This window comes from Cladophialophora psammophila, assembly GCF_000585535.1.
Source record: "Cladophialophora psammophila CBS 110553 chromosome Unknown aczJe-supercont1.16, whole genome shotgun sequence".
Lineage (NCBI taxonomy): Eukaryota > Fungi > Ascomycota > Eurotiomycetes > Chaetothyriales > Herpotrichiellaceae > Cladophialophora > Cladophialophora psammophila.
Genome location: NW_006912937.1, coordinates 554,808 through 571,329, shown reverse-complemented (window position 1 = coordinate 571,329; position 16,522 = coordinate 554,808). Strand labels below are relative to the sequence as shown.

General features: G+C 51.7%; 8 protein-coding genes across 8 annotated transcripts; 4 read left to right on the top strand and 4 right to left on the bottom strand.

Moving 5' to 3' along the window:
* Window positions 1-542: 542 nt before the first annotated feature.
* On the top strand, window positions 543-1,797 carry A1O5_09479 (uncharacterized protein; the record flags this gene model as incomplete). The annotated part of the gene is made up of 2 exons (XM_007750058.1): window positions 543-599; window positions 655-1,797. 2 exons carry the CDS (start codon window positions 543-545, stop codon window positions 1,795-1,797), a joined length of 1,200 nt encoding a protein of 399 aa, XP_007748248.1.
* A 587-nt stretch (window positions 1,798-2,384) lies between these two features.
* A1O5_09478 (uncharacterized protein) lies at window positions 2,385-3,288 on the bottom strand (the record flags this gene model as incomplete). The annotated part of the gene is made up of 2 exons (XM_007750057.1): window positions 2,385-3,106; window positions 3,129-3,288. 2 exons carry the CDS (start codon window positions 3,286-3,288, stop codon window positions 2,385-2,387), a joined length of 882 nt encoding a protein of 293 aa, XP_007748247.1.
* Window positions 3,289-4,520: 1,232 nt separating this feature from the next.
* On the bottom strand, window positions 4,521-4,944 carry A1O5_09477 (uncharacterized protein; the record flags this gene model as incomplete). Its single annotated transcript, XM_007750056.1, has 2 exons — window positions 4,521-4,678; window positions 4,758-4,944. The coding sequence occupies 2 exons, from the start codon at window positions 4,942-4,944 to the stop codon at window positions 4,521-4,523; spliced, it is 345 nt and encodes a 114-aa protein (XP_007748246.1).
* A 1,545-nt stretch (window positions 4,945-6,489) lies between these two features.
* A1O5_09476 (uncharacterized protein) lies at window positions 6,490-7,137 on the top strand (the record flags this gene model as incomplete). The annotated part of the gene is made up of 1 exon (XM_007750055.1): window positions 6,490-7,137. One exon carries the CDS (start codon window positions 6,490-6,492, stop codon window positions 7,135-7,137), a length of 648 nt encoding a protein of 215 aa, XP_007748245.1.
* Window positions 7,138-7,510: 373 nt separating this feature from the next.
* On the bottom strand, window positions 7,511-7,918 carry A1O5_09475 (uncharacterized protein; the record flags this gene model as incomplete). The annotated part of the gene is made up of 1 exon (XM_007750054.1): window positions 7,511-7,918. One exon carries the CDS (start codon window positions 7,916-7,918, stop codon window positions 7,511-7,513), a length of 408 nt encoding a protein of 135 aa, XP_007748244.1.
* Window positions 7,919-8,245: 327 nt separating this feature from the next.
* A1O5_09474 (uncharacterized protein) lies at window positions 8,246-10,154 on the top strand (the record flags this gene model as incomplete). Its single annotated transcript, XM_007750053.1, has 2 exons — window positions 8,246-8,337; window positions 8,390-10,154. The coding sequence occupies 2 exons, from the start codon at window positions 8,246-8,248 to the stop codon at window positions 10,152-10,154; spliced, it is 1,857 nt and encodes a 618-aa protein (XP_007748243.1).
* A 1,002-nt stretch (window positions 10,155-11,156) lies between these two features.
* Window positions 11,157-11,877, top strand: A1O5_09473 (uncharacterized protein; the record flags this gene model as incomplete). Its single annotated transcript, XM_007750052.1, has 2 exons — window positions 11,157-11,332; window positions 11,433-11,877. 2 exons carry the CDS (start codon window positions 11,157-11,159, stop codon window positions 11,875-11,877), a joined length of 621 nt encoding a protein of 206 aa, XP_007748242.1.
* A 603-nt stretch (window positions 11,878-12,480) lies between these two features.
* Window positions 12,481-15,969, bottom strand: A1O5_09472 (uncharacterized protein; the record flags this gene model as incomplete). The annotated part of the gene is made up of 1 exon (XM_007750051.1): window positions 12,481-15,969. The coding sequence occupies one exon, from the start codon at window positions 15,967-15,969 to the stop codon at window positions 12,481-12,483; it is 3,489 nt and encodes a 1,162-aa protein (XP_007748241.1).
* Window positions 15,970-16,522: the final 553 nt, after the last annotated feature.

Genomic DNA, 16,522 nt, shown 5'->3' with positions numbered 1-16,522 from the left:
GACTGAGTACCTCAGTCTGCTCGGTCAATGCTTCAACTTCGTCCCATTGGTCCTTTTCAAGGGGCTTTGTCAGTAACATTTTAACGCATCTCATATGTGTCGACGACTCTTTTCTTTCTTCCGTCTGCATTGTCCTTTTCGAGAAGCATCTATTACTCCTGTAAGAATTGCCAGTTTGAAATCATGCCATCGTACCACCGGCCCAATATATCCCCCCCCCTGGTCGATCATCTCTATCACTATCACGCGTTTATCTAGCAGCACGTTCCGAAGTCTCAGCCCAACCACCGATAACAACAAAACTATGGCCCATCCCCACCATCCACCACGCTGTCGACCCGTCAGATCTGTCTTCGGCGGCATTCGACTGAAACATCTTGCTACCCGAGTTATTTTGCCCTCTTCTCTCTGCACATGAGACCTTAACATGTTGGGCGCAGTCTCCTACTTAATATAATGGACCTCCACGCCCTCGTCCACGACGGCGCCCTCTTACAAATGCTGTCGACAACATGATAGCTTCAATCGAGCAATCTGAAAAGATGGAGGATCCACCTTTTGTTGAAAACGGCTTGCAGCGACTGAGGCATCTCACATGGGTAGGTTTGGTCACCACTCAGCACGGACTACAAACTGACGAGCTTCACTGACCAGGCCTGGTTCACCTTCCCAATGGCCACGGGCGGGTTGGCCCTGCTGCTCTCGCCCAAGAATCAGCCTCACACCTTCACCGGCCTCGAGACCATCGGTGACATCGTCTACATCTGTGACCTGTTTATCTTCACCTTCATCGCTTCTGCGATCACATACCGATTTATTCGATGGCCGGGCACGCTCAAAGCCAGTCTCGTCCACCCGACCGAGTCCCTCTTCTTCGGCACATCATTCCTCTCGCTCGCCAGCATCATCGCCGGCATGGCCCTCTATGGCATCAACCACACGGGCCATTGGCTGCTGGTGACCTACCGCGTTCTTTTCTGGCTCTACTTCGCCTGCACCTTCATTGCCGCCGTTGGACTCTATTGCATGCTCTTCACCAATCCCCGACTGAAGATCCAAGACATGACCCCGGCCTGGGATTTACCCATGTTTCCTTTCATGCTTACCGGCACCATTGCCGCTTCGGGCATCGAATACCAGCCTCGTGCCGCCGCCATGCCTATGCTCTTCGCCGGCCTGACGGCCCAAGGCCTCGGTATGCTCATCTCAATGGGCATGTACGCCAGTTACGTGCGACGGATGATCAACTACGGCTTCCCGTCGCCGGAGTCGCGACCGGGCATGTTCATCGCGGTCGGCCCGCCGAGCTTCACGGCGCTCGCCATCATCGGGCTCGCGGACCACTGGCCGCGGGGCTACGACTATTTCGGCTCGGACGACATCACCGCCCAGGTTGTCCGAATCCTGGCGCTCATGACCGCCGTCTTCATCTGGAGCCTCTCGTTCTGGTTCTGGGCCATCAGCGTCGTTAGCTGCCTGGCCGTCTACCGCACCTTCCGCTTCCACCTGAACTGGTGGGCCTTTGTCTTCCCCAACGTCGGCTTCACCCTGGCCACCATCAACATCGGCAAGGCCTTGCGCAGCGAGGCCATCCTGTGGGTCGGCTCCGTCATGACCGCCCTGATGATCGTCCTTTATTTCTACGTCCTGTGCAACCACGTCCGCGCCGTGTGGCGCAAGGACGTCCTCTATGCCGGCAAGGACGAGGACCACTATCACAAGGAGCGCATGGAGAAGATCGAGCGCCTGGGCGGCGATCCCGAGAAGTGCAACTGTGCCACCACGGGCGGTCGATAGAGATTGTTGTTGATTATTTTTCTGGATAAAGAGGAAATTAGATCGATAGAATTATCATATAGATCAATTGATAGACAAACGGTCTTTTGGCAGTGGCGCGGTGTTTCTTGCTTCTGCCCTGTTGCGATGCCTATCACCCATGAAAGGTTGGGAGGGACAGAGGGAATGTGGACTTGAATCCTGGAGTTCGTTCGGGACAGGAACGTTACATGGATAGATAGATACATATGTGCATACGACGAGACTTTCCAGAAATGGAATCAATACGGACACTGCAACATGGACCGGACAAAAAGCAATCAATCCTCCTCCGCGACTCGGCCAGAGCTAAAGGAGGGACGGAAATATAAAATAATATACAATAACAACCCACCGCCCCGTCGCCATTGCCTTTCCTCTGATTCCACGTTCCCACGCAGAAAGACATCTCTCATTAATCCTCGCAACCAATCCTTGGCAGACCCCAAACCCATCCCAGGCCCCTCTCCCCCGGGGTCCTCTCAATCTGCTCGTTCACAATGCGTCGTAGATCCACTGTTCCTTTCGGCTTGTTTGCACAACCAGGCTGGACATTATACAAAGGTCTCTCAAGCGTTCTTCTGCTGGCTCCTGGTCCGAGACCCAATGCCCTCTGTCGCGCGCGGAGTGGGCTGTTTCTTGCGCGTGGCTGGGGCTCCGTCAGCCTTCTTTGGCCGGCCGGCCTTCTTCTTGGTCTCCGCCGCGGGCTTTGGTTCTTCTTGCTTCTCGGCATTCTCTTCCTCTTCTTTTTCCTCAGTCGCCGCCACCTCCTTTTCTTTCTCTTCTTCCTTCGTCTCGGCCTTCTTTGGTCGACCAGCCTTCCTCGCGGGCTCCTTCTTCTGCTTCTTAGTGGCCGGTTCTTTCGCCTTCACCGTCTTGCCTTCGGCATTCTCCTCGAGCGGGCCGTTGTTCTTTTCTTCTTCCCCTTCGTCGGGTTGCTTGTTTTCTTCCTCCTTCTCATCCTTGTCTACTTCGTCATGCTTCCTCTTTTCGCCGTTCGTGCTCTCGGCCTCCTCTTTGGACTCCTCCTTCTTGTCGTCAGCTTCGGCGGGGCCGGCGTCGCCATTGGCTTTCTCCTCGACGTTGAGCTCAGAGGCTTTCTTGACGACGTCTTGGCCGGACCGCTCGACACGGACGGCGGGATTTTCTGGTTCCGCGTTCTTCTTGACCTTGTTGCCGCGCTTGGAGGTGATGGCGACCTCGCCTTCGGTCTTCTTCTCAGCGACGGTGCCTCCTGGTTGGCCCCCGCCCCAGTTCCATGTGACTGCGACGAGGTTGGTCAGCGTCTTGTCTGGTCATCAACAGTAGATTACTGGAAGGAGAGCATTGTTTCAGATGGTGCAGAGACCAAGTAATTCGCGTGCTGCAAGCGACTGTTTCGCCAGCGGTGCGCGGTTGCTCGAGCTTGGGGATGGTGCTGAGTGTGTTTCTTGTAGTACCTTTGTCCCCTTTCTCAACTTCTTCCCCAGGCATGGTGACGTCAGCGATAGTGACTGTTTCGTTTTAACTCAATGGGAGCGTGTTTGAATTCAAAGAAACGAGGGTAGATTGATCGCCAAAGCTTTGCGACCAGAATAGAGGGTGGTTAGAGATGAAAATGGGGGATGGAAGAATGGTAGGAGGATAAGAAGTCCAGGAAAGAGGAGTTGTCTAGGTCAGCTCGAGGGGACCGCGAAGAGACGCACAGTCTGCGCTGCGGCCCATCAGCACGCGCGCCCACGCCAGAGCCAAAGCCAGAGCCAGAGCCAGAGCCAGTGGTAGCTGTGGGCGCGAGGGCGAGCTTGGTTAAACTGTTGTGGGCTGTGGGCTGAGGGCTGAGGGCTGCTGGTTGCTGGCTCGGAAGCGAAGCCCTCCCCCCTCCCCCCCTGGTGCCCCTCGCCCCCCCAGCCTCCCTCCCTGTACGTACCTACTGTAAACCCGTCAGATGAGCTTCCGCAGCCATGCCGGCGCAGGCGGGAAGAGAAGCTTGGAGCTGGGCAGGGCTGGGTTGCCTCTTGTTTCAAGGAGCTCCTCTTGCTTCTCTTAGCCAACACGACGTGTGCCAAATTAGACGCCAGTCGCAACCACTGCAGGAGGCTTCCCTTTCGGCTCCCAGGCAGCATGCATCGTTCGATCAGAGCCAGTGGCTTGATTTAGATTTGGAGAAAAACAAAATGCACATCCCCAGATCCGGCCTTCCTCCATGTCCTGCTTGAATTTTGGTTTCGAAGGCCCACGGATGGCAATGTGACTAGCTAGGATGTAGCCAGCTTGGGAGGTCACACAGACCCGGTTCCAAGGGCGATGGATTGCATACCCCAGGACAAATAGTGCTATGACATCGTACAGAGTGCCACAAAGACCATTGAAATTCTTGAAGACTGCAGTTTGGTGCACAAATGGATGAAAAATCACTGTTGTTCCAGGGCGCCTGAGGACGAAAAGCAAAATGACTGAGAGAAGATGCAAAGAGCGTGAAAATGCACAAGCGCACAAACGACCCGGAAGCCGAGCTGCATACTCGGTACCGTAGCTTATATGGGAACTTGGAGGCAGCTGCGGTCATCGAAATTATTAACTACAAAGAGCAAGCCACTCTGGGCAGTTAATCTCCGATCAAAACAATCTGGGGGAAGAGGTCATATTTATTGAACTCGTACTTCATCCTCTTTCCACGCTATTATCCGTCGGATTCAATGACCTGTCACCCTCTTTCAAATAATAATCTATGGATTCGGACCTCCACGTACTCGGCTGGTGCCATCCTCTGGTCCTGGAAGACCCTCTTCGTCGCCAGGCTCACGATAACCACCCTGTTTCGTCGCTCCACGCGTGCGCTCGTTGATGATATTGCTTTCGTCAATCGCTTCGGCGTCGTCACGAGCTGCACTCAAGAGTCAGTATCTCGCATATCATGTACGGGCATGAAGCGAAGTCGATGGTTTCGGCCTTGAAGCACTCACCGAGCTGCTCGTCCGAGTCAGCCTTGCTTGCATCAATTGGATCCTCGACTGGAGCGTCGTCGCCTTGGACTGGGATGTGGCTCTGGCCAGTTCGCGACTTGTAATCGTTTTGCATCGTGTCGGCAGTGGTACTGCCTTCCAACCCCTCGCCAGCGGGCTGGTATTCGTCTCCCGGCGCAGTTGACATGTTGAGAAGGTTAGGTTAAGCTGGTCGGTCGGCGCAGATGGAGACGAAAGGATATGTTTGGATGGTGAGATATCTGGATGGAAAAGATTACTATGTCCGGAATCTTCGACCTAGATTTATATGCTTCTAGAGGTGCTGTTCAATGTTCCCCCTCACCGTACCAAGCTCCCAGAACCAGCGCGGTTTCGTTCATGGTTCTGTCGTCATGATAGCGCAACATTTCACACCCTTTACGCTCAGATCAGGAAGCCCATTGATGAAGTGGTGAGGTCATTAGCTCTGATCACAGCCAGTCGTCTTAAAAACAGTGACGAAAGTTTGAACTGGGGAATCTAGGAAGACACGATGAGACCAATCGGTATAGTCCCAGAAGGCCCTGGTGTGGTTCTGCAGCAGTTGCCCAGTTCAGGTACCATCTCGACTAGAGTTGTGTTGCTTGCAGGGAAAAAGAGAGGTGAGGCGCAAGGCTGTCATTGGTACCCAATCATTTGCCAGAGCCCGTTCAAGCAAAGTCGTAGACGTCAACATCTGCAACTTCTGCTTCATCGGACGGATTCCCCATGCTTTGCTTTCCCGAGCTCGTCGATCTTGCAGCCAAGCTCTGGATATGCAACCACTTGAGCAGAAGGGGGACCGAGATCTTACTTCATACGGGGGATCACCCACGGAGAGCTACTCCGAGCCATTAGATGAGAACGGCCATGGTCTGGGAAACCTTCCCCCAGAGCTCGACGTCAGTTAACGGGCTGTCTGATAGAATCCCTTGCATCATGTCGTGCAGAAAAGATAAGCTCTAAAACAAGTTGAGATGTAGGTATGATGTGAGCTCGCGCCGTGAAGAGCAGATTCTTGCAAACGCAGTGTCCTGTTCGAAGGAATGGGCTAATGTCGAGATCTCATCGCGCCGGCAAAGAGCTCAGGGTAACGGCTGACAACTTAGCGCTATTTCACTTGCTCGCGAGGAAAACCTTGTCTCCGTCGTCTCGACAAAATTCAGGGCGTTGAAGCAGGAATCACACCACACTGTCACGAGTTGTACCCTCCACTTCAAGGTCTAGCGTGGAACAACAGAATACAGCCTGATCATGTCTGTTCTGCAAACTTCGAGGCAAACCCTTGATTATTAGAAAACGAGAAGGACATAGATCAATGGATGAGCTCAAGCCGCCGGGTGGTATTGTGTATAGAGAGGTCTGGTCTGGACTTCGGCACCTGGCATTTTATAGGGACAAAGAGATGAGCCTCGGAGCGGCGATGCGACAGCTGAGTGCTAGTATTACTCTTCTTGACTAAGCTCTGGGGAAAATCATTTTGTGGGGAACGTGACGCCGCCCTGGGCTTCCCCGGCCCAAGGGAACCTGATGAATGATGAGTGATCATCGTGTCTGTGTTTTGCACATGGGAAAAACTATTAAGACCAGAATCTAGCAATTCTCAAGAGTTTGAAGCCCGAAAAAGCTCTCCTGCAACATCCACATCTGCAATTCAGGCCCCTGTCGATTCACCATACCCTCGACGACTTTTCAAAGCACTTCCAACCATCTCATGCCGGGCTCGTCTCTGTGGCTCATCGCTCGCAAAGACGATGAGCCATTCAACAAGTCCCTAAAGGAGCTGATCAGCAGTACACTGCCATCGGACTTCCCTCAGGCGCCCAAGCGCAATTTCATCCCACATGTGACCATAACCTCAGACATTGATCCTTCAAAGACCTACAGATCATCATCACCACAGGAGTGGCTAGACGGCCTTTCTCTACCCCAGTTTAAAAAGGAGTTGAATGAGGTAAATGTCGAGCTCGAGCAACTCGAAGCTGGGGAGCCTTTCTTCAAAAAGGTGACTCTTCGAGCTGCGAAAGATGCCAACTTACTCAAACTTGCCGCGGCATGCAGGCAGCAGGGCCTCCTGTTGTCCGAAAGCGACGCAAAGAATTGGGCAGAGAATGAATATCTCCCACACCTGAGCCTGTTCTACGGCGATATTCCCAAGACAGAGGTGCAGAAGAAGATCAGTCTGGTTGAGCTGCAGTTGGGCTTCGAGTTTGGGAGTCTTTTCGATTGCTGTGGTGGCACTTTGGCTATGGGCGCAAAGCTCGTGCTTGTGGACACCAGTAAATCAATCGAACACTGGACGCCCCTTGCGGAGAGGGACTGCCCCTGGGTGATGTGGAAGATGGCTAGAGGTCTGTTGTAATCGAGCTGCCCGGTATAGGTTTGATACCCCTTTAATGTCCAAACTTGCACCCGATATCGTATATATGGGATAAATTTCGGGCCGTTGCCGACCTGCTTGACATATGAATATTGTTGTGGCGATAGTCCCACTTGATGCAGTCCCTTAATATATGCCGGAATATGGTAGGACCCGGCACATCTCAACCCTTGAATAGTTCAAGTGCCGGTAGACTCATTGGTTTGTCTTTGCCGTTGGATTGACTTTTCAATAGCCGCAGCTATTTAGCTTCAAAGCCCTCGACTACCAATCTCGCCAAGCCCACATGAGGGCTTGGTGAGAAGAAGAGACTGCGTAAAATTCGCTATCGTCGTCAATGTTGTATTCATACATATCAGGAATGTTCTCTTATCTCGAGGTGCTGAAAAGGCTCGCGCAAATCAGCCATCTTCTCATAGAGGTACACCGCCTGAGAGATGCCACGCAACGTATCAGAGATATCAGAGCCATCTCGCGCAATGGTGATCACCGGGATGGCATGCGCAAACGCGTAGCCAGATTCGATACCTAGCCCGACACCCTTCTCGCTCAATTCAATGACTACTAGCTGGCACGAGCGAATGATTTCAAATGTCTCCCTCATCAATTCTCCGGGAGACAGAGAAATGACCCCCCATTTCTCAATGTCACGCCGGACACAGATTGTCTCGAAGCCGCAGGAGGTGAGCAAGTCCGACAATTGTTCAATATCATGCCGATTCCTATCGTCTGGATGGAACTTGATCCCGATATATGCCCGCATAGTTTAGTTGTTTATGATGGGCTCGTCTTATGGCGGTAGTAATGTGCATTCCGATTGCGTGAGTGAGTCCTGTAATATGAGTCCTGTAATATGAGTCCTGTGGTGAGTCCAGTGAAATAGGAGTCAGCACCTGGCAATCACATGACAGCGCGTTTGGGAAGCGCGCACGCGTCCGTGGGGAAACTCTTGCTCGTTGGAGGGACTTCGGATTCAAGTGTACGGATATAACAACGCAACGTCGGTCCCAAGACCACTATTCTCGTCGTGTACTACTATGGATTCCCATCATGTATGACTGAGTCCACATCGTGCGGTTTTGCAGTGAAAATGCCAGAAGATTGTGCCAACCCGTTGTTGGCGGGATGGCTGAAAGAATGGATGGATGAAGCAAAGGAACGAAACAGCAAAGGTTATACCGTGTATTTCTCCCTATCGTGTTGACATTTTGTGCGATGGCGCTGACAACAGCAGTTATAAAAAAGCCTATCAATCCATCAAAGCATGTCCCTTGACTTTCAACCATCCGTCCGAAGCCCAACAGCTTAACGGCCTCGGCCCAAAATTATGCGACCGACTTACAGAGAAGCTCAAAAAGCACTGCGAAGAAAATGGACTAGCTATGCCCAAGAAGAAACTCAAGAGACAAAGGACCTCAGAAGGATTGCCGTCAGATGCGGCTCAACCAGTCGAAGCTGAACAATCCTCACCAGTCCGACGAAAGAAGCCCAAGCCATACGTTCCCAAATATAGATCTGGTGCCTATGGTTTGATAGTGGCTCTCGGCACCTTAGACCGAGAAAGCAATCAGGCTATCCCAAAACCTGACCTTATTGAGCTGGCGCAACCTCATTGCGACTCGAGCTACACTGTCCCGAGTGATCCTACCAAATTCTTTACGGCATGGAAGTCCATGCAAACGTTGGAGACCAAAGAGCTTGTGTGTACCAGAGGGCATCCGACGAAAAGATATTACTTGTCCGATGAAGGATGGGAGGTCGCAGACGGTATACAGGCAAGCGTCGAAGGTCGTCCTGTTCCCGCGAAGAAGATGAATGAGAAGACATCCGCGCCAGCTCGTGGCGCGAGTGGTTCGAGATCCGTCACACCCGAACCTAGATCGAAACAATCTGCTCCAGCTGCTCAAGCGCAGCACAGCCAACCTGGTGGCGCCCAATCTCACAAAGCTTCTGATCACTTGCGAGTATTATCAATCTCCGAGGACGATTGGCCTAACTCAGAACCGGAGCTGAGTAATGTCCACTCCAGAAGCGGTAAGCTTGATCGAAGACCGGCAAGTTCCAGCTCCTCTCTGCAAGACACCATTATTCTGCCAGCAGGAAGCTTTGAGGTGAAAATGGTGCTTGATATGCGCGAAATCCGTACTACAACTGACCGAGATTACATCTCTGGGGAATTGAAAAAGCATGGCGTAACTCCAATCATCCGCTCACTCCCACTAGGCGATGTCTTGTGGGTTGCAGAAGTAAATCCACTCTACGCTAATAGTCTCAAGGCAGCAACCGTTGGCGACGGAGAAGACGACAAAGTGGAGATTGTTTTGGAACACATTCTAGAGCGCAAGAGGCTCGATGACCTGATCAGCAGTATCAGAGATGGACGCTTCCACGAACAAAAATTTCGGCTGCACAGATCAGGGATAAAGAATGTGACATACCTAATTGAAGAGTACTCGATCTCCTCTGAAAGAAGTGAGAAATATGGGGACGCGTTGGAGAGTGCCATCGCCAGTATGCAAGTGGTTGACAACTTCTTTGTCAAGCAAACAACAAAGCTGGATGATACGATTCATTATCTTGCTCGTATGACTAAAACGTTGAAAAGACTGTACGAAAGCAAGGACGTCAATATCATCCCTGCTCAAAGCTTCGGGGCTGAGGCTGTGACAATATCGTTGGAACGATTCAGGAAGACCTCACCTGGGAGAGCCTTCGGAATGACATTCTCGGTATTTAGCGCCATGTGTGACAAAACGGAGAGCATGACGCTTCGAGATGTCTATCTCAAGATGTTAATGTGTACAAGAGGTGTCACTGGGGATAAAGCCATTGAAATTCAAAAAATTTGGCCAACGCCGCGTGCTCTAGCCGAAGCTTTCGAGGTACAAGAGAAGGGACCGACGAGGGATTGGATGATAAGCGATCGCCTTGGGTCTGCCATTCCTCGGAAGAAGGTGGGAAAGGCATTGAGCGCCAAAATTGCAGAGATATGGGGATGACAGTCGTTGGTTCAAACAGAGGGAGGTTACGATGCTCATGAGTTACGACACGAGGTACGTCGAAACGCTTTAGGATTCCACATTGAGCACAGCATTTGCATGGGGCAGTCGCCAGTCGGCTCAGCATTGTCGACCATGTTGCTCTCGTCGGCGTTGAGAATCTAGTACAGAGTACCGCGAGAACCACGCGTCACTTTCAGAGGTGCTCTGGTTTCAGGAGAGTGTGTCCCACCATACACCATTCTCCCTACAGCAACAACACCTGTACCTACATCCCTCCAGACATATTCTGCAGCAAGTTGCAACAGCAGTACGGAGACACATATCTGGGGTGATAATAGTACGAAGGAAATGATCGTATTCGGTCACGAGAACGGAATCCGGCACAATTGTGGGGCCCCTCCAGCAACGAAGCCTTGACCAAGCACCTGCAAGCCTTGCTCGCCTGGCATTGCCCGCATCGAGTCATCGAATCATCGTGGGCTTGCTTCCTCCAGCGACGATCAGGCCTTCCTTCAACTCCATACCTACACAAATATCCATACGTACCCCACATATGGGAGGATGAAGATCGTCATACTACGTGCCCATGACCATGTACCACCCAGTGCGCTACCATTAGTACTGCGACATTGAGATGCGCTCGGGTTTTTGAAGAATCGAGGGCCGGGAGGGGGCCCTTGAACCAACTCTCTTTGCTGTTCTATTCCATCGTGGATGGGCCTTCTTCCTCATTGTAGAATTTTCTGAATTGTGTCTCATCAATTTGTCCCCGGTTTGCTGTGTACCCGCTTGCTCTCCCTTCCACGCCGGCGAGGTGAGAGAGAGAGAGGTGTGCGACCCAGCTCGGGACTTCAATGTGCATATATCCGTTCAGGAAGAGGCAGACGAAATCACAGAAGAGGCAAAATTCGATGTCGTAGGACTGTGTCCCAGGACGAAGGGAAGGCGGCTCATCAACTGAAATTTCTACATCAGCTACCACAGCGGATTACTCCAGCGATGCTTGGAATTGGAGGCCTCTCTGACGCCTCCTTCCGGGGCGACGAGCGTTGGAGGAAAGCAGCGAAATGGACAGGCTACGCACCCTGGTTTGTGCTGGCGATAGGCCTCCTAAGCATGGCCGAGATCGCACTTGGTGCCGTATGGATTGCCTCGCTGAGCACGGACCTGAACTTGTAAGTCGCCCCCTCCGTCCAACTTGCGCCCTGACATATGGACCTTCCCCTCGAAGAAAAAAAAATAGGCTGACATATCACACTTCCTCGTGATACATAGCGGTCAAGTCATCCAACCCATCCTCATCCCCGGGCTGGCCTTCTTCAATGCGATCCCCTCTCTCCATCTGCACGTGCTCGCCCGGGTCAATCCGCCTCGACTGGCACTGTGGTTTTCCACAACGCTCTCGATTATCCATTTCGTCAGCTCAATCCTCTTCATGGGCGCCTGCGTCGGAAACCACGACGCGCACGGCTCGTTGCAGCGCAATGAATGCCCCGCGGCCACCGGCGGGAACGAAGATATCTGGGACGTCATGGTCGCACTGCAGTTCATCAGTGCAGTGCTGTACGGGGCGGTTGCGGCCATAGCCTGGAAGGTCAGGAAGGTGATCGAGGCGAGGGACGAGAGGATCGCCCAGGGCGTGGAAATGGTGAGCGAGGAAGAGAAGCAGCGCAGGGAGAGCGAGGCGAGGGAGAGGTGGAAGTATCTTTCTGCAGGTTAAGCGGGAGGAAATTGCATGGTTTTTTGGGTCTTTTTTTTTTGCACGGGTCGAGAATCCTGGTATTATTGCAGCGGGCTCTTATATCTCAAGTTTCGTTCACGATGCCACATTATTGTAGCGGAAGAGTCGGTGCGATCCTCAATGTTCCACTGTATTTTGTAACCAGAACCAATTTAGTCGGAGATAGCCCTCAAACGTGGATGACAGCCTCAACAGGCACATGTGCGCAAGTGTATCAAGAACACTGGGCAGTGTGATCCTGGTAGCCGATCCTAGTGGTCCAAAAATTGTCCTCTCATTCCGTAGGTTGCAGAGAGAAGAACCAGCTTTGCTGCAGAGGAGGAGCACACCATCTCCCAATATTGTTTGCGTTCTCTCGCAAGAAAGCCAAGAACCACGTCGACATCTATTGCAATCCGACACTTGAGCAGGGTACTGTGGCGGTTGCTTGGAACAGAATCAATGGGCTGATCTGCTTTGTATACATTGCACGGATAGAAAACTAGGTGATATTGTACAGCAGGGAGTACATACATCTAGATATACACTGCAACTGGCCTCGTAGGCGGCCAAATCTCCAAAATAACACTAGCTGGAATGCATTCACGCATGTGCAGATGCAAATTTCCGGACCTTGAAATTCGGTGAAGACGCGAGCTTGACAGGCATACCTTCATCTGCGCGCCGTTCCTGCTCGGTGTTGTTCGTGGCATCCTCTGCTATGTTATTGACGCCATTGACCTGGGTTGGATCCTGTCCTGATTGTTGAGTGCCAGGACGTCTAGGAATGAAGACTCCCTTGGTGAAGTGCTTGGCCACATTAGGTTTGAATTTCTCTCGCGATGACCTCCCATATACTGCTCGACGATGCTGCGTGGCGATTTTCATTTTCCTTGGTAAGGCGGGGGAAACACGAAATTCTGTTTCAACATCTTCGCGCGCCAAGTTGAATGCTTCATAGAACTGTTCTGCCCATTTGACGACAGCATCGAGATCGGCATGACCTCTCCGACGCTCTTTTCTGGCTTGTATCTCAGCCAAAGCCCCTCTCACAAGGATCTGTAAGGTGCGCATGTCGGGAACAATAATCGGATCTAGATGCGGCTGTGTTGAATTAAATTCTAAACCCATTCTCTCGATGGGAATGCCCGCGTCTTTGCTTTCCTCGTCGGAGTTGGTGCAAAATTGCTTGCCGGCAAAGCCAAGCTTATCTTGTGGCAACGTGGCATCTATGCTGAGTGATGCCGGGTGGGCAAGAGGAGTTTGGGCATTTGCGTGTGGGACGGCTTTATCGGAGCTTTGAGGCAACTCAAGCAAACTCATTTTTGAGCTGAAACGATCTCCATCATGTCCGCTAACACCAACCAGGTCGATGAGTACATCATTTACTTGTCCGTGGAGGAAGTCGTCTTCGTCCTTGTCTGTGGCGCGTTCTTCAGATGCAGCGTCACTGTCATTGTCTAGGACACGTGGCGAGGCGGCACAATCTCTCGGGTCTTTGCAAAAGAGATACCAGATGCTGCGCCCCTCTAGGACACCCTTGTTCTCGACAATTGCAGCGAACAGAACATTGAACGTGTCCTTCGCAAGGTTTGGCTTGTTACTGACGGGGAATCTCTGTTTGAACCGAGTGGCTATGTCCGCCAGTTTGCTGTCCAATACGTTTTCCAAGACACGCAAGAGATATCCCACTTGTTGTCTGAAGGTCTTCTTTTGGTCGACTCTGAAGCTCGCTGGCGGAGAGTCATAAACCCCATCGAGAATATTAGAGAACAGCAACATTGCTTGTGAAAGATCGAACTCAGCATCTTCTCGCGGCATGACCGCCACGTCCACTTCCAAGCTCAAAATCTTAGCTGCGAGACTCGCGACGATTTGAGGACTGTATCCGCCGCCTTCGGCGCGACGTAGATCCAGGAGAAGCAGGGTAGCTTTTGTCCAGTCCCGCGCGTTGATGTGATAAACCACCAAAGCTCTGAGGACGTTTACGGTCGGCTTTCTGTCCGAGCGTCTGATCATATTGTAGATATGTTTGGCTAAAAGAGGGTCATTCTTAGCTGACGCGTAGCGAACTACTGCAGCGGTAACAGACGGTTTTCCCCAGGTGGACGAAGGCAAGACGGGGCCGTCAACATCCTCCGAGAATAGAAGCCAATCTCCTAAGCCAAATAACTTCGCATTGCTCACTAGATCGAGGAATGGATGTAACCTGTAGATAGGAAGCTGTCCGTAGGAATTGAGGAATTCACCCCGACCTTTGCCATGTCTAGAAGCAGAGAAGTTATCTTCTGGATTGAGTGAAAGAGACAAAAACTCCCCGATAGCTTCGAGCTTGTTACCGTCGACTATCTTCTGAATTTCTGTGAATGTGTCGACAGCCTTTTTGACAAGATTCGCTTCAATGCAGGCCTGCAGAGCCTGATGAAGAATCCCAGCATGCAGTTCCGAATTACCGAGAATGGAGTCGAAGTCAAGCTCTGGACTTTGGCGATGCTCTTCCTCCACACCATGCATACTCCGAAGCTGCGATATAATAGACGCCCAATTTCGCAAAGAGTCGGCCTTGCCCAGGTTATACAGATTTCCAGTCTCTAGAAGACGGACAGCCAGGTAGTCGAAATATGCCGGTGCCAGACCATGTAGTCCCGCAAATGAGATCAGCTCCATTATTTCATTTTGGATGTTCATGATGGGCAGATCATCGTCTGAAACGCCCAGATTGGCTTTGTTAATCAGGCTGTCAGCGATGGCTAGAATGACTTCAGCACTTATGAATTTCTGGGGATTGACTTCGGAAAGTTGTTGCCTGTGACAGGCTTCTGCGTCACTCTCCAGACGGCCTTTGCGGGTCCGCTGGTCCCAATCAATTGAGGGGACTCGATCGTCGGGCCAGTGAATAGCCTGCCAACGCCCTTGAACGTCTTTCTGCAATGATTGGACAATTCGAGCTCCGGTCGCGGCAAATCCAGCCTCGACGCAGCACCAGAGGATGAATTCCAGCCACACTTCCGGTCCAAGCTCTGGCTTTCTAGGTCGCAAACGACTCGGCGGCGGCTCTCGGAAGATATTCCAGGGACTGCTCTCCGTTTTCCCAGAACGCGCAAAAACATCATCCTGGTAGGCATGCCAAACAGCGTCTGAGAGGGTTGACAAAATCCTCGAGTTCAGTAGATGAAGAATCGGCGAGTGTTGAATCGTCGTTGTGCCTTGTGGGAGGCAGTAAGTGTAGATATTCGCTGGCACGAGCCCCAAATTGTGAATGAGCGCCAAGATCTGGTGGACTGTATTCATGATCTGCTTCCCTTCATCCGAGAGTCGGTTGGTAGACGCTAAAACGAGGTCGGCCAGGAGAGACCAGACGAACTCCATGGTAATCTCGTGATTCTTTTCCGGTAGAGTGCAGTCGAAGGAATTGAGAGAAGTAGCAACAGGTCGTCGACTGACGTGCAAAGTACGGTCGAGCTCAATTGGGGCGCCATTTCGCTTCGCAAACGACCCATCTGGCCAATTTATGTTGGAAGGCAGCTCGTCTTCGAAGGGCTCATTAACTGCTAGGGCAACAGCCTTCAGCAAGATTTCAACAAGGTGAATGACGGCTTTGTATCGGCGTTGGTTGAGCGTCATGAAGCCCAGAATATCCACATTTCTCTGGTCACGAGTATCCGTAAGAATCCGAAGCACATCCTTCGCAACCACCTCTACTGGGATGACGGTTCGAGATCCAAGTTCATCCGACCGACTCAAGCTTCTTGGGAGAAAGGTATCCAGCTCGGCCACCCAATCCTCCGGGCTTTTCTGCGAAAGCTCCGCTGCATGGATATGATTCTTTCGTCCATCTTTTCTCTCACTTGCATTTTTGACCCCTGTGGAAGCGACACCCTGGAAGGGAGGGCTTGGGGCATCTTTACGGAGGTGTCGGAGGGAGGAGTATGATAGTGATCTTTGAGTGGTAGGCAGAAGTTGTATCTGAAACGGAAGCTTTGGGACGAAGAGCTTCTGACTCTGTCCAGCCCTGAAGAACGACAGAGGCGGAGCAATTGGATGGCTGCACAACTGACTTCTAGATGGAAGCTGCTCAAAGCATCTGCGCATGACCCGAAGAACGAATCGATGGGGAAGACATGTGAGAATGCACTACCGCTAGACACAGCAAGGGAAGGATTCGCTAGAGGTGGGTGAAGCCATATGCGAGCAACGTGAAAAGAGAAAAGAAAGTCAGACAATTTGCTGAAGGCGATGAGGAAATTCAATGATGTCGATACTTTTTTTCAAGTCGCGCGATTGACCTGCCAGATTGAGTTTTCGATTTGCACGCCAATTGACCATTAGAGGAGAAAATGGCCTGGTCTGACGACGCATCATTTAGAGCATGATCAAGCATGATCTCATCCTGTGAAGGCCTGATACTCGGGGCACTTTTCGTCAGACGCGCAATTTCTTTGGCCCTGTTCGCTGTCCGTTCGACCTCAGCTCTTCATTCTCCTCAACTCATAGCTAGTCATAGCTACAGTTGCAAAGCATTCCAACTCTCATAATGCCCAAGACGAAAAGCCACGATAGACCAAGTAGCTTCACATTTGTTCACACATCCCGCCCAGATGAGTCGAGGCAAAGAAGCACCCAAAGAATCATTCGACGCCATGTC